The 17,839-nt window shown below is 34.5% G+C and overlaps 1 protein-coding gene across 2 annotated transcripts in view; it reads left to right on the top strand.

Annotated features, from left to right (window-relative positions):
• The window catches only part of LOC113509501 (uncharacterized), a 69,862-nt gene that overhangs the window by 30,113 nt on the left and 21,910 nt on the right, over positions 1-17,839 (top strand). The window contains exon 1 of one of the 2 annotated variants that reach the window (XM_052892999.1): positions 9,304-9,795. The exons of the other annotated variant lie outside the window; for it this stretch is intronic. Within the exon in view, the coding sequence (XP_052748959.1) occupies positions 9,711-9,795 (85 nt within the window). The 5' untranslated portion in view covers positions 9,304-9,710. Of the gene's footprint in view, positions 1-9,303; positions 9,796-17,839 lie in introns of those variants that run through there. 2 annotated transcript variants of the gene reach the window in all.

Genomic DNA, 17,839 nt, shown 5'->3' with positions numbered 1-17,839 from the left:
GATACGTCAATTTGACATTATCCAGTAGCGACGCACCGTCACGCGTTCGCAATTTAAATACTGCTTTTTTATTGGTCAATTTCAAACCCCCAACAAGGCAGGCCCCGCCCACTTTCGACTACTGAGGGGGTTACAAAATTGTTTGATCGATAAATGCGCGGTCGTGCGATTAAATACGAAATACCCTTGAACATGCAACCTTGAAGTAAGATTGTTTTGATACAAAACAAACTTATGAACGTAAATGGTACAGTAACGTTTCAGAGGAGTTTCCTTCCACAAACGCTCAGGTTGTGGAGCAAGCTTTCTGCCGAGGTTTTCCTTATAAACTACAATATGGGGTTCTTAAAAAAGGGTATACGAGTATTAAGGTTTCTCCAGAGTCGGCAACGCGCACGTGACAACCCTTGTATCCCCGGGGGAAGGGATTATTAGTAATGGGGAGGTTAGTCCTCATTGCTATCAATATACCATATCGGTTCTAACGCGGTTACCCCTGGAAACCATCGTGGTTAATTCTTGTTGAATTCATCAGTGTGGGCTAACTGGTCTGCTTTCATCCTAATTTATCTTGTTTCCCTGGTGCCCCGCCAACACATACCAATAGCGCAGACGGGGTTACCCTTCCATTATTATTAATAAAAAAACTCTTGTATCCCGTTAGCGAAGTGTAATTGGCTACAAACATTTTGAGAAAGGGCATTCCTTAACCCTTCTTTGCATAATGGTGGAAATTTCCATCATAACATTGAATGCCTAAAACTTATATAAAAGACCAAGTTCACTCTAAGATGATTGTGTTTGAATAACATTTTAATGTCCATTGCAGAAAAAAAAACAACTCAATTTTTTTGTTTTAACCATTTTTCCTTTAATTTTAAACATGAATTATATCACTTTGATTATTTGACTTTGATTTAACCAATAAAAAAATATCATGCAAAGAAGGGTTAAAAAACACTAATTAAAAAAAAACATCCAAAGGTTGCCTGGAAGAGATCGCTCTTAGCGATAAGGTCGCCCATTGTTTTCTCATTGTGATTATTTCTTGTAATTATTTATATTTATAATAAGTTTACTATTGTAATCTTTTGGAGGAAACAATAAAGAGTATCTATCTATCTATCTAATTTTACAGGCGTCTATAGGTTACAGTGACTGTTTACCATCAGACGAGCTGTACGCTTGTTCGCCACCTTCGTAGTATAAAAAATTTTCAAATTATCACATATTTCGTTCGGTACAAGTGTATTCTCCTCTTACTAGAGACAAAGTCGCATTAACGTTACTATATTTCGATATCTTGTAACAATAAGCGAAACTAATCTAATATTAAAAATATATTTGGTTATTTATTTATTTAAACTTTATTGACCATTATATTAAAGTGGCGCAAAAGGCGTGTGGGAATTTTTTTTTTATCTTATACTAAAATATAAATTTTTGAAATCGCCATCGAGTGTCTCTGAATATTCTAAAGGTTGACTGGTAGAAAACCCCTTTAGATACTTTGTCCGCCATATGCACCTTTGTTATGTACATGAAGTTAAATCGTACAACTAACTCTCCAGTGACTGTGAACACTTAAAACAAACCTAATTAATATGATGGTTTCAAATAAAATCAAATATGACCGTTGAAGAAGAGTTACTTCTTTATGTTAAGAACCTATAAAAACGGCCGCCATATTGAATGCGAGATATTTTTTTCTTACTTTAAGTCGCCGAAGAAAAAGTTGAAGAGCTTCGTGACCACCGTCACAATTTTCCTGTAAACGGAATCGATCCAACAATATTTTGCTATGGCAACCATCTCGATGACGTGTCTCAACGTTTGTAAAACAGGCGTGGGTATTGATTATTCAAAATACAAGTTGCTTTCCGTTGCTTTGTTTGTGCGAGATTTTTTTTGCTATATTTAGAATGGTAAATGACCTAGTTAAAGCGGCAACTGTCACCTATAAATATGTATAGTGCTACGGTTATCACAAATGTATGTAGTATTTAACATATGTATATATATTCTTTTATATTCATATATATGTATTAATATTGTATCTATATATATAATATATATATATATATATATATATATATATATATATATATATATATATATATATATATATATATATATATATATATATATATATATATATATGTAAATATTTATTTTTATTTTAATTTCTGTTTAGCACTACTACTGCCCACTCGCTACTTCCTATGCCACTGTGTTAGGTTGTCTGGAAGAAATCTCTTTTCGAGATAAGTTCGCCTTTGCTAACATTGTGATTAACTTATTGTTGTTACTGTATGTTTTAGTGCAATAAAGAATATATAAATGTTATATGCCAGATGCCCATAGCACCTCTCATACATTGTCATTTTTAAGGACTGTGCTTTTATGTTTTCGTACTGTAATTTTACCTCTATATTTGACCCTTTGCCGTGTGATCCCAGTATACAATGGATCATACTTTCCTTTCCCATGGGTGTCGTAAAAGGCAACTAAGGGAACTTAACGGTAGAGGGTCGGACAGCAGCGTCCCTGTCAAAACATCACCAAAACCTAACTGCAGTGGAAGGAAAGAGATTGTTAGTAATGGAGACTAAAAATCCCATTGCTAGCAGTATATCCAACCAGGTCGACCTCCTCGTGGTTCCCCCTGGAAACTATCATGGTTAATTCCTGATGGATTCATCATGATGGGCTAACTGGCCTGTTTTCATTCTCATCGATCACCCTTCACTGGTGCTCCGCCAGCGTATTCCGTTAGCGCAGGCGAGGTTACCATTCCATTGTCACCCATAAAAAAACCTAACTGCAGTTGTCAATCCGTCTGCCAAGCGTGGTATCTACTGGGAAAATCCGTCTTATGGAGAGGCATATGTTCAGCAGTGAGGAGTTAACAGCTAATATGATGACAATGATGATGAACCCTCCTTCCAAACCGAAATACAATCATGCAAGCATAGCTGCATCCCGGCAAAAATATAAGTGGGACAGTAGCGCTCAAGTAGACGACTTTTGTACAATTTTTTCGAATGTTCTTTATTATTCATACTCGATGGAAAATAGACTATATAAGTCAGGAATATAATCGCTTTCTCTTTTAGTATTACCTACTTCAATAGTTTCAAAGATTCTTTTATCATCGCACCGTTCGCCATCGACAGGGAATTCATCCTCACACGCTAGAACTTAAATGGTTACGTACAGTGTGGTTTCAAAGGAATTGTCTCCCGCGAACGCCTAGGCTGTGGAATGAGCTCCCTGCTGAGGTTTTCCCTAGAGACTACAGTATGGCGATCTCCAAAGAGAATATATTAAAATATCTTCGGGATTGGAAATACGCCTGTGATGTGTATTGCAGGCGTTCATTGGCTAAAGTAACCATATCATTACATTTCTGTTTTGCCAAAGGTTGACTCTGAGAGAACGCTATATAGTATTAAGTCCGCCTTTTGTACTAGACATTTTTTTGTAACGTGGTAAATAAATAAAAATAAACCATTTACCATCAGACGGTCTGTGTGCTTGTTTGTTACGTTCGTGGTATAAAATAAAATCTTGATTAACAAGTTCATTTTTAACAACATAGTCACTTTCATATCGTGAGACTCTTTAGTAGTTACTGCAAAACAAAAAAACAAAACAATATTATGTTTCTACGTTCAAAAAGAGAACATATTTAAAGAATGACTAAAATAATAATAATTAATATTCACAATAATTCATCGTTTTCTATTACAAAATTAATCAAAAATTACACCTGCTTGACGAATTAGCTGTATTAATATACACCGAACACATTCCCACGGCTGCAATTATCACGTGAGCGTTTATGGGGCGGCCAGTGATCGGTGTAATCTATGTCACAGTAGGGACACGACCAGTAGATCGGTTTAGTTCAGAATACTGGTCTGTTTTAATAAAATTTCATGGAAAGTTCAATATTCTTAACACAGAAACACCATGTAAATGAAATCAGTAACGAATGGAAATATAAAATAAATTAATAGATTTTTGATTTGTATTACTTAGTATAGGACTTCAGAAGACTGGTGATGGACTCTTGTGGTCGAGACAAATTCGTTTGTTTACATTGTTAATCAGTTATATTGGAAGAAATTATACTTACATTATTCCATTAATTTTTGCAACTTGGAATGGCAAACAAACTAATGATCAGGATCCCACCTGATGGAAAATGATCACCATTTCCTTAAATAACATCATTAATTTAATTGCTGTACTTGAAGACAAATGTTGTGCCTAATAATGAAATAGGATCATGTAAGAAGTTATTGTTAGCGTCAGTATAAGTATTCCTCAATGTTCTTGGCAGCAGAAGTGTGAATATTAGGGCAGAGGCACCCATATAAACTGCTTTTATCCGTGATCTCTTTTATCTCTAATGATCTTCTTCCACGTTACCCAGAATCCTGAATGTAGTCAATTTCCACAAATTGGTTGCTAATTAAATGCTATAATTATTATCTTTGTTAAATAAAAATACAAAAATCCAGATAAATTGTACTACTGCATATTTTTTGCTATGGCATCAGTAGGGTGACCAGCGATCGGTGGTGACCTTTGGAATGGCTAAGTAATTTGATACTGCAATTATATGAACTTTGATACGGAAATGTCAATATTGTGATATGTTTAATGTTAGTAAACGTTTGTTTAGTAAACGCGAGTTGGAGTAATTAATTGCGATTAGCACGATTTCGAAGCGATACAAAAAAAGAATAGAGATATCAATATGCATGTATTTTTGTACTTTACGCGATATTTCCGATAATTGTGAACAGATTTTAATTATTCTTTTTGTAGATGAATAAATGGAATTGTTGTCGAGTAATCCCGGTATAGAATAGGCCACCCCTTCCTTTCCTGTGGGTGTCGTAAGAGGCGACTAAGGGAGGGCAAGGGATATATGCTTTCAGTTAAAAAAAAAGAATTTTCTAAATTAGTTTATGAATGACGGAGTTGGGAGAAATGGATTGTTGTCTTGTATTAATTTGTATATATTCGTGCGAGGCCGCGGCGGATCGCTAGTCAAGTATAAATCTGCCGGAATCTACTCGTAGAGGCATACTTACTCATGGTGGGTCTCACAATAGTACATGGAAACAGATCAGCACACTTCACGACTTCGTGCTCGGCTAAATGTTTTGTGAATGTGTATGTATTTGGGTGGCTTTTCAGGATTCTGAAAATAAATTCATCGCTTATTATAAATTGCCAGCTAACCTTATGAACTGGGGGGAAAGGGATTGTTAGTAATGGAGTCAAATAGCCCCATTACTAGCAATATACCCTATCAGGTCGACCTCCACGTGGTCTCCCCTGGAAACCATTGTGTTTAATTGTAGTTAAAATTCGTCGCGATGGGCTAAATGATCTGCTTTCATCTTTATTTGTCATCTCTCACTAGTAACCCGCCAGTGTACACCGATAACGCAGGCGGGGTTACTATACTATTATCACCCATTTAAAAAAAAAAAGGGACAGTTCTGTGAGTTTGAAATTACCCCGTTTTTTGAAGTCGATTTAAAAGAAAACAAAAAGACCCGAATTATTCAGCGAAATTGTTCGGTCAGTTGTAGCGAACGTGCTCACTGCTTGCCACTTTCTTTCGACGAAGAAATAAAACCGTTCAAAAGAAGTAGTCTTTTCGCCTGAATTTTTTACTAGTTACTAGTTTTTACTTGCGACTTCGTTCGCGAGGCCGGGATATTTTTTTTATACCACTGAGGTGGCAAACAAGCATACGGCCCACCTGATGGTAAGCGGTTATCGTAGCCTATGAACGCCTGCAATACCAGAGGAATTACGCGCGCGTCGCCGACCCTGAAGAAACCTCTTTCCCCCCCCTTTGAAGAACCCCATGCTGTAGTCTCTTGGGAAAACCTCGGCAGGGAGCTCATTCCATAACCTGAGTGTTCGTGGGAGAAAGCATCTCTGAAACCGCGTTGTACGCGACTATTTAGGCTGTAAGGTATGAGGGTGAACTCCCTGTCGATATGTTTACTGACCCGGATAAAAAGTAGCCTGTACGCTTTCTATATAGCATTGTACTTTGTGGCATAATATAGGGGAAACCTATATTCAGCAACAGATTGTAATGACGATGAAGAGCTACTCTTCTTACTGAACCAGAAGCCTAGCAAAAACGCTGCTTGTTGACAAAAACGACTGAGATTGACAAAAGTCGATTGCTTGGGTACCTCTGTCCCATTCGTGTTTCAACCGTGAAACAGTTGTGTTTGCACAACTGTGTTTCAGTTTGAAGGGTGGGATATAGCGTGAATTTACTGGGTACAGAGGAATAACAACGAAAGGGGGTATCATGGGCGAAACAGTATACTCTGTTATGTCCATGGTACTGCTCATGTCTATAGGCGACGGTTACCACTTTCCATCAGGTGGGCCGTCAGCTTGTTTGTCATTCTAAGTTGTATAAAAAAAAACATGTGTAAAGCATAGTCGTATCCAGCTGTTTGATACGTTACAGTCGATCGATTTCGATTATCGACAGATATTGCACCCTATCTGAACTACCCTTTACACGCTTCACTGACTGTGGTGGTGCAGCTTTAGATGACTTGACCGCAGTGCACGGCGATTGGGCTCAGTGCTTTATTCTGATGATATTATATATTTTTTTTTATTTAAATTTCCTCTTTTTGAAGCAACTAATTCTCTTTCAGCCAGCTCTATTCGAGGCCATATCTTTGACCTTCATATACGACTTGACACCTAGTATTTTCTTTATCTAATATAGATATTTAATAATTTTATATTTTATCTCTGTTTACAAATACTGTAATAAGGGGGGAAGGGATTGTTAGTAATAAGGAGTTTAGTCCCCATTACTACCAATATACCCTATCAGGTCGACCTCCACGCGGTTCCCCCTGGAAACTATCGTGACCAATTTATCATTGAATTCGTCACAATGGGCTAACTGACCTGCCTTTTCATCCTCACCTATCACCGCTTACTGTATACTGATAGCGCAGGCGGGGTTACCATACCATTTTCACGCATAAAAAAAATACTGTAATTAACCGTGGTATGTTACCGGTTGTCAGATTAGACTGGTTTGTTTCTAATAAACTCTAATAATAATCTCTTAGAGAACATTTTAAGCAAACAGGTATATTTACTGTTCCCTCGCAATATATATACGAAAACATTATGTATGTACGTAAAAATATAAATCTTTTTAAAAATAACAGTGACACACACAATTTCAATACAAGAAATAAAAACAAATTGAATGTTCCTTGTTATCGCCTTAGAAAAGTCAGTACATCTTTCATGGGGAACTGTATACGTTTTTATAATAAACTTCCAGATGACGTTTTAAATTTAAATGAGAGAAAATTTAAGACATATATAAAAAGGACTCTCTGTACAAAAGACTGTAAATGACAAAACTGCATGGATTTGAATTTTGTATTAATGGGAATTGTATTGTAAATGTAATTATTGTATTTTTTTTTAAATCAATATTATTTTATATAGTAATTATTATAATTATAGATTGTCATATCATAAGAATCTGTAACAGATGTATATGAATAAAGATGATTGATTGATTGATTGATTGAAACGATATGTAAAAATGTTTGTAAAAAATTTATTACCAGAAGTTACGAAAATTCCATTTGGTATTGTGGGCTTATTTCGTTGTAAACATATTAGGTGGAAACACGGTGATAGGAGTTACTCCAAATTGTAATAATATGAATATAACCGTCGTATTTGCATGGTCCTGGCATAGAATAGGCCACCCTTTCCTTTCCCGTAGGTGTCGTAAGAGGCGGCTAAGGAAACTTAATGGTTGAGGGATAAGTGACAACGTCTCTCTTAAAATATCACCAAAGGTAAACAGCGCCAACTCACCTGTCAAATAAGTAACTACTGGCAAAACCTTCCAGAGGGGAGACTTTTGTTCAGCAGTGGACAGGGGGATATAATAATGATGATAAGTATAATGAGAGTGGATCTTATTTGTAAAAGTCTGCTACCTCTGTCTTTTTTTTATACAACTTAGATTGGCAAACAAGCTGACGGCCCACCTGATGGAAAGTGGTAACCGTCGCCTATAGACATGAGCAGTACCATGGACATAACAGAGTATATTGTTTCGCCCATAATACCCCCCATGCGTTGCCATTCCTGAGGACTCAGATGTTATTCCTCTGTATCCTGTAAATTCATGTCGTATCCCTTAGGTGCAATTCTGTGGCACTTACCATCATTAAGCCATATTGTTTACGTAGTCAAATTTATTGTAATATTTTAAAATAAATTTATGGTTCTTAACTGGTTTCAGAAATAAAGATTGTGTTCCACAAAGAAAGAAAGTTGACTTTAATTAGGGGAAAACCAGTTATTTTGATGTAAAAACTAAATTATTAAATTGATTTTGATAAAATTTCTAAGGGACCAATCTATAAGTATATCTTTTTAGACAAAAAAGGATTATCTAAATCGGTTCAGAACTGATAGAATTATCAAACAAACATAAAAAAATACAACCGAACTGAGAACCTTCTTCTTTTTGAAGTCGGTTGAAAAGGAGGATTTGTAACAGATTATTGATACATGAATTTTTATTCTATATTTACATATTTAAAAATGAAACGTTTACAATAGAATATATTTAAACAGTTAAAAAAAAATCTTTGAGATCACTGCCAGCTGGTGGGGTACTTAGGAGACTTGCTGCATTTCCACGCTGAATAGCTATGGAAATGCGTAAAAAAAAAGTAAAAGCAAAAGTAAAAAAAAAAATAGTATAATGTAATAGTTTAGTGAGTTTTTTTTTATTTTTAATACATGTTCAATTTTGTAGTCGATATATTTAAAAAAAAAAAGTTGTTTATTAATAATTCGATTGTCGTGAAATAATAAATAATAAACCAATTTGAATATTCAAATTTGAACGCGCATTAATATTTGTTTTTATCTGTCGCTACTTAATTACAATAATTGCTTTTTACATGAAACCTTTTCCCTTAAATGTTTAATAAATGTTTAACAACCCTAACAAACCTCAGTATACAAATTAGGCTCAACCCCCACCCTTGTGAAGGGAAACACGATTGGTTCCCACCGTTTTTCCAAACCACCAATATTTTTCGTGAAAACCGTGAAAAGTTAAATACGGCTGTCTCGCTCTGGCGCGTGTACCGTTCCGCTAGCTTGCTCTATCGCACGCAAGGGTGGCATAGGAGAATTTCGCGGTATCTCAGTGCCTTCTAAGTTTAATTTGTTGACGGACGTTTATTTGAACGAATAAGATTTTTTTTTAAATAAAGAACTGTGTTTGCCTGCCAGTGTTTCTTGGCAAATATTTATAATTCTAAGTAGTGGTTTAGGAAAAACAATAGAAAAAACATTACTAGATTAGAACAATAATTACAGGATAAACTCAGAAGTAAAGTGAATACAGATTAACTACGTAATAAGTAGAAAACGTAGTATTATAGACTTTGGCGTTATTTAAATACTTCTTTATTAAACACAGTGAATTAAAGTGTTAATTACTTTGTCTGTGAAACAATGCGTTAGCACAAGTTTGCATGTATATGAATTAATAAGTAATTTTGAGTAACGCGATGTGTATTATAGGATTTTTGGTAGATGCGACATAAAAGTGAGGATGACAATGTTTTTCTAATAATAAAATGGAATATTCTTGGCATATGGAGGACACCGGGGCTCAAGAAACTAATATAAGGACTGCAAACAGATTACCAACGAGAAGTCAAGGTATATTTCCCAATATAAATACATAACACCATAGATAAAAAGCATTATAAAAAACGCACCAAGTAATTTGAAAACAAAAAGGAAAATTGTACAATAACCAATTAATCATTTCATTATCATTTTATAGTTATAGTTTATATTTTATAATAATTTTATTATAGTTTATGTATATTTTCATATCTAAATATTATATTTTTTATGCAAAAATATTTTATTAATTATTTACTAGTTATTTCCCGCACGTTTTTCCGCATGAATCAGTATATAAAGTATCCTGTGTGTGTGTGTTTAAATATCTATAAAATTCTTTTAACAAAATTAGGTAACACACATACAAATATTTTTAGAAATTTTCATTTATAATATCTTCTCCCTGTTATTTCTTTTATAACATCAGTAAGATGAACCACTCAGTATAAGTTATTCTCTTTTAATTTATCGTGAGTTATTTTTAATTAGGTTTTAACTTACATTTTTTTATGTATTGATTTACTTAAATAATACATATATAATCCAAGTACATATAACACTTGCTGAAACGGGAAACGTTTTGCTCCCTACCGCCATCTACATGGTCCATTTTCTCTTATCGTAATAAAAACTATATTATCTCAATTTGAAACAAATACATTATTTATACGTTTTCATTAAAATTTATTGAACGGCTATTATCGTGAACGAACGTGGCGATACGGGATTTTTATATAAATAAGTTTTTAAATATTATTTTACAAAAAACACGGACCCTAATTACGACATGATTATAAAATCCAAAAATTACTTATTATGATCATAACTCATCCTTATCATCATCATCTTCTTATCCTTATCTCAATTATTATTTAGGATCTGCGTAATATGTTTTTCTTTGTTTTGGGGGGTATAATGGGCGAAACAGTATACTCTGTTACTGCTACTATGGTACTGCTCATGTCTATAGGCGACGGTTACCACTTTCCAGCAGGTGGGCTGTCAGCTTGTTTGCCATTCTAAGTTGTATAAAAAAAAAAAATTGTCCATTCATCTCTATTCACAGTCATTTCCGCATTCACTCCCATTCTGACCATATTATCTTTCACAGAGTCCATTCATATTTTTAGGCCTTCCTCTGCCCTTATAGCCGTCCACATTAATTTTTTATACCTTTCTTAAAACATCACCTATAATTGAGTATCATTAATCAATATACATATTTAGAATTGGCTATAACCTAATTGTGAACTTTCTCCATTTCGAAAATCGTTGAAAAACAGTTTTAAATAGCTTTTAAATAAAATATAAATTGGAATAACAAAGACAGATTGTATACTATATTATACGTATAAAAGTTAAGTTTCCGAAATATATATAAAAAAAACGGAAAAAAGTTTTGTGACAATTAGTTCATTACAGGAGGCTTTTAATTTTCTAACGATTCTTGACCAATTTTTCAGTTGGAAAAATCGTTAGATTCAGTAGTGAAATACTAACTTAAAAGAGTGCTAAAAATTCAAATTTTGAATGGATGAATGAATGAATATACATACTTTATTTGCATTATACAATATAAGAAATAAACAAGCTATGTAATAAATATAAAATCGTATAAGTACAGTAAGGCTGTATTATTGTCGACAGCAATGTTTCCAAGACAACCTTTTAGCAGTATATATAGTAATAGAAGATTTAAACATGTTTTATTTGCGTGTATAAATTGTACAAGAATTCCTGCATAGTGTTAGAACACAATTAGAACACTGTTCAACTGGTTTCAAAATAGATATTTTAAAATTAGGTGAAATTTTTTTATGAGATATGATATTTTTTTTAATTTTTAACTAATGATGATTATTTTATGATTAATGAATTTACTTCTTTATAACCGTTCATTACACATATATAGTCTATATTTAAAGGTTTTCTTTTGTTAAAAAAATTATTTCTTGTTTTTTTTTTATTCGTGTTGCCATTATACGTCATATCATTCAGACTATTTTTTAAAACTGATAAATTTAATAAATACAAAGAATCGTCTAGAAGGTACCGCGAGCATATTTATTTTTTTCTATAGAACAATTTTGAAGTGTGACCCCCTTCAAAAAACTACAAAAAAAAAAAACAAAATAGTGCGTCGTAATTTGCGACTAGTTTACCGTATCCAAATGAAATGGAGCGTTAACACTGCCTTGCTTTCATTACAAACACACAAATATTAATATACCTACGTATACAGTCCAGTACAGAAGTGTTTTCACCATTTAATATTTTGGAATAAAAAATTAACAAATAAAAAAAAAAATTATACAAAAAATAAAGTATTATATAAATAGATTCAGAATAGGCGAAGTTATCGCGTGACATACGATTTCTTTTATGTAACTCAGAATGGAAAACTAGCTGGTGGTCCACCTAATGGAAACTGGCAACCGTCGCCTATATACATGAACAGTTCAGAGTATACTGTTTCACCCATGATACCCCCCATGCGTTGCCATTCTTGACGACTAAGGTGTTATGTCACTGTACCCTTATAGATTTACATAAAAAAAATTTAACTAAGTTGATACCCTCCTACTTTTATTGAAGTTGTTTGAAAAAAAATATGAATATTGGTTTAGAATTTGCAAAATTATTAGATGAACTTTAAATCTCTTCTTTTTAAAAGTTAAATACTAATTAATATGTGCAATTAATACATGTAATTAATTAAAATTAAAATTATTAATATGCAAGTAAATTTAGGATGATATTATAACAATATTTTTTCTTTCTTCTTCTTCGAACAATAATAATGATAAATCGTTTACGGTCGAAAAATGTAACACTTTTCAATTGGTCATTACTCATTCAGGACCGGTTTACGTTATAGGTTATGTCGCGTGCCAACCACTTATTTACCTATTTACAGTATTTATTTATGTAAATAACGGACAGACATACAGCGATTGAGGGAAGTCCGGGCAATAACCGACTGTGGAAAAAAGATTGATGGCTTTCAGTGTTCTTTGACAAAACCGTGCGTGTGTTTAAAGTATCACTTAAACTACACCGATTTAAAAAAAAAATGGAGATTGATAATTGGGCTGTATTTTTGTATGCATGTTTTTTTAATTGATGGTAATGGAATGGTAACCCTGCTTGAGGGATTGGTATACGCTGGCGGGCTCCAATGAGGGTGATAGGTGAGGATGAAAATGCAGGTCAGTTAGCCCATCGTGATGAATATACTTGGAATTCAGTATGATTGTTTAATATGATGTCCATGGCCACTTTCTACCATCGTACAGTTCGCCATCGACAAGGAGTTCACCCTAAGTTCCCCTAACTTTTCATCAACATCACGATTAACTTGTGCATATAATGTGTCATTCGGTTTAATGGATATATTCAATTGTACAAAAACAGCCTATAAAAAAGGGGTTATTCAAATTGTAAGCAAACGATATGCTTTTGATATATTATTGAGCTTTTCTGCATATTTTTTTAATATAACACGTAAACTTAATATAAGTAACTCTTTTTTTTTTTTGAGCTAATTTAATTTGTGGTTGCTATTTAGTGTATGTGTGTGTGTGTGTGTGTGTGTGTGTGTGTGTGTGTGTGTGCATATGTGTGTGTGTGTATACGTATATGTATGTATGTATGTGTGTGTATGTGTATATGTATGCGTATATTTGTGTATTGGTGCATATGTATGTATTTGTTAAGGAATGTATATATCTGTTGCGTATGTGTAAAAATATTATTGTGACTTCAACGATTGCCTACCTATTTGATTTGTTTATTTTTTCTGCTTTTCCTTTAACAATTGTCAACTACATAATCTACAGAATTTAATTAAAAAAAAAACCTGTTATTGACCATACTGCTTTGTTTTTTTTTATACCACTGAGGTGGCAAACAAGCATACGGCCCACCTGATGGTAAGTGGTTACCTGCAATACTAGAGATATTACGCGTGCATTGCCGACCCCGTTATAAAATGTTTGTTAATTTTATTTGTAAACCGCTGTTTCTGTTTTTTTTTTTTAATAAATAAATAAATAAATAAACATCTTACTAGCTATATCCCGTAGCTGTGTCCACGTGAAACAGTACATTGAGTATATTGCTAAATTACGATGTAACCTACCCGTGTGTTAAATTTTTTTTTAAATCCTCCAGTAGTTTTTGCGTGAAAGAGTAACCATTTACCCAAATATCTATCAATCATTACAAAATTTCGCATTTATTCAATTAATAGGATTTTCCTTTTTTTATATTGGTATTTTTTACTTTTTTTATACAACTTAGAAAGGTATACAAGCTGACGGCCCACCTGATGGAAAGTGGTAACTGTCGCCTATAGACATGAGCAGTACCATGCACATAACAGAGTATACTGTTTCGCCCATGATACCCCTCATGCGTTGCCATTCCTGAGGACTCAGGTGTTTTTCCTCTGTACCCAGTAAATTCACGCCATATCCCACCCTTCAAACCGATACACAGCCATGCAAACACAACTGCTTCACGGTTGAAACACGAACGGGACAGAGGTACCCAAGCAATCGACTTTTGTACAAAGTCTCCCTCTGGTATGTTGTGTTTAATTACATTACTCAACTTTTACAATGGTCTAGGAATGAGACGTATCACATATCACACTGTATTATTATCATACTTTGTCATCATAATGAACAGTTTTTATAGTTTTGCTCTAATCAGACATGTTCCGGTAAATATATTTACTGTAATATTGTATTTGAACGTATCATTATGTCCCTAACCAATGTCTCTACGCATCGTGCGCAAACAGTGATTAGAAGGTAATACGATATTATTTAGATAATTTCTGTTAGAACACGAGTACCTACATTAACATGGATTCCAGACAGTCGAATGACGTATAAGTTATTTTTTGTAGACGTCATTATGACGTACGAGAGCGGAATGTTTTGGGACGTAGATATTTGATGACCTGATGACAGTTCATAGAAATTGATAAATTTATTTAAAAATTAGTTTTATAAATTAGAATACACTAGTCTACTTTCATCGATTATTTTAATGGATGATAATGGAGTGGTAACCTCACCTGCGCTAACAGTATACGTTGGCGGAGCACCAGTGAGGGATGATAGGGGGGTAATGAAAAAAAGCAGGTCAGTGAGTACACGTGGTATTCAGCACTATGGTTGCCAGGGGAAATCGCGTGGAGGTCAACCTGACATGGTATATTGCTAGCAATGGGATTGGTAGCCCGCATTACTAACAATCCCTTCCCCCCACTACCATAGATTTACAAGTATAAAATGTGTTCTTCATCATCATCATATCAGCATCACGTAACCTTCAAGAAAAGAGCATATTCCTTTTTAAACCTGCACCTGCAATACTTACCTTGGTGTTGTGGGCGATCATGGGCGGCGGTAGTCACTTACCGTCAGGTGAGCTGCGTGCTCGTTTGCCCCCTGTGTTGTAAAAAAAATTAATTATCCACTGCTGAACATAAGCCTCCCACTTGGGGGGGTATTGCCAGTTGCCACGCTATAAGCAAGCGTCTACTAGTGCTTAATCTGGAATTAAGTTAGTAAGTAATTACCAGAGGGAGACTTTGTACAAAAGTCGATTGCTTGGGTACCTCTGTCCCAATCGTGTTTCTACCGTGAAGCAGTTGTTGTTCCGGTTTGAAGGGTGGGATATGGCATGAATTTACAGGGTACAGAGGAATAACACCTAAGTTCTCAAAAATGGCAACGCATGGGGGGTATCATGGGCGTAACAGTATACTCTGTTACGTCCATGGTACTGCTTATGTCTATAGGCGACGGTTACCAACCTGAAATTCATCACGATGGTTCCCAGTGGGGACCACGGGAAGGACGACCTGATATGATATATTGCTAGCAATGGAACTGGTAGTCTGCAGTACTAACAATCCCCCCCCCCCCTTGGAGGAAACAATGAAGAGTATCCAATTTATAGGTTCGCCTACTTCTAAAATTCACATGTTCCATTTAGTGAACATAAAGTCAAAAAATAGTGAATAAATAAAAATAAAAGGGGCATTATTATGTTTTGTATTTGGGTGCTGGACAAGGCTAGAACAGTATTATCATACAGTGAGCACGATAAGCGACGCAGTATGTCGACACGTGGTAATGGCGTGATAATTCATTCCAATACTAGCGACCCAACCCGGCTTTGCACGGGTATACATTACATCACATCACATTAGAAACCTCTAAAATTATCAGTGTTTATTTATTTATTTATTTAAGGCAAACAAACAGCTAGAACAATACATAATTACACACTTAAATAGTAATTTAACAGCCACTAAAGGTTGCACAAATGTAATACAAGTGAAGGAAACACAAAATTAAACAATACTAAATTAAACAAATTAAACAATACTATTGAAAACTACAGCAACATTGTCAATAATAATGCTCAGATGTTAACAAAGTCATCCATTTTTTTTTTATACAACTGAGAATGGCAAACAATCTGACGGCCCACCTGATGGAAAGTGGTAACCGTCGCCTACAGAGATGATCAGTACCATGGAAATAACAGAGTATACTGTTTCGCCCATGATACCCCCCATGCGTTGCCATTCCTGAGAACTTAGGTGATATCCCACTGTACCCTGTAAATTCACGTCATATCCCACCCTTCAAACCGAAACACAGCCATGCAAACACAACTGCATCACGGTTGAAACACGAATGAGAGAGAGGTACCCAAGCAATCTACTTTTGTACAAAGTCTCCCTCTGGTTTTTGACGACATTTTTTGACACATTATTTGAGAATAATACCTGTATTACAATTATAAAAAAAAATAAAATGGTATAATTTGAAAATAAATTTAAATTCAAAAGTGTTTCTCTATTATATTATGCATGTATTATACATATAAACCTTCCTCTTAAATCACGCTATCTATTAAAAAAAACCGCATCAAAATCCGTTGCGTAGTTTTAAAGATCTAAGCATACATAAGAACAGACAGACAGAAAGCGACTTTGTTTTATACTATGTAGTGACGATGATAAATCAAACGGATTTATTCAATATTTATACAAATTACCGGTTTTATATTTCCAGTTTAGTATAAACAATTTTATTATTAGTATTAATAAAAATAATTCACATGCCGGAAAGTAATTAAAATTCTTTTAACAAAAAAAAAAGATTTCAATTGTGACAAAACCGGTTAATTTTTTACGGTTTTCAACGGTTTACGGTTTTTACGGTTTACAAACTAAAGTACTGAACCGATTTTGATAAAATTTCTTTAGGACCAATCTGTAAGTATATTCTTTCAGGTATACGCCTTGTGGTCCTGGCATAGAATAGGCCATCCCTTTCTTTCCCGTGGGTGTCGTAAGAGGTGAACTACGACCTAAAAACCTAAAAGAACTTAATGGTCGACGAATGAGTAGCGGCGTTTTAAAACATTTCTAAAAGCCTAACTACGATTGCCAACCCGCCTGCCAAGCGTGGCAACTGTCAAAACTCCCCTTATAGGGTAGGCTTATGTTCAGCAGTGGACACAACGGCTGAAATAATGATGATATTCATTCTTTCAAATAAAAAAAGGAGGAATTTTCCAACTGGATTTAGAATCGACGGAGTTATAAAGTAAGTATAAAGTAAAAATATATAACCCAAGTGAGAACGTCCTTTTTGAAGTCGGCTAAAAATAACTCACCTGCCGAAAGAAAACGACAAATAACAAGGTTGACCGAGCAAGCCCGTACTACACCCCAGCAATATTACTAATTTGTTAACAAAATTATGTGAAACGCGCCCCGATTGTTTTTGTGTCCATTCAGCCGTGAAAATGCATCTGGTCCGTGTATAATTTTTGTTTTAATCGATTAACTATTTTTTTTATGCAATGGTAGCTGGCGGTCCACCTGATGGAAAATAATAACCGTCGCCTATAGACATGAACAGTACCATGGACATAACAGTGTACACTATTTCGTCCACGATACTCCCCTTGCGTTGCTATTCCTGAGGAATCAGGTGTTATTCCTCTGTATCCTATAATTTTACTGCCATATCACACT

The sequence above is a fragment of the Galleria mellonella genome, unplaced genomic scaffold (genome assembly GCF_026898425.1).
Source record: "Galleria mellonella isolate WM207_F2 unplaced genomic scaffold, CSIRO_AGI_GalMel_v1 utg172, whole genome shotgun sequence".
In the NCBI taxonomy this organism is placed as follows: Eukaryota; Metazoa; Arthropoda; class Insecta; order Lepidoptera; family Pyralidae; genus Galleria; species Galleria mellonella.
This window is presented reverse-complemented; position numbering and strand designations above follow the sequence as displayed.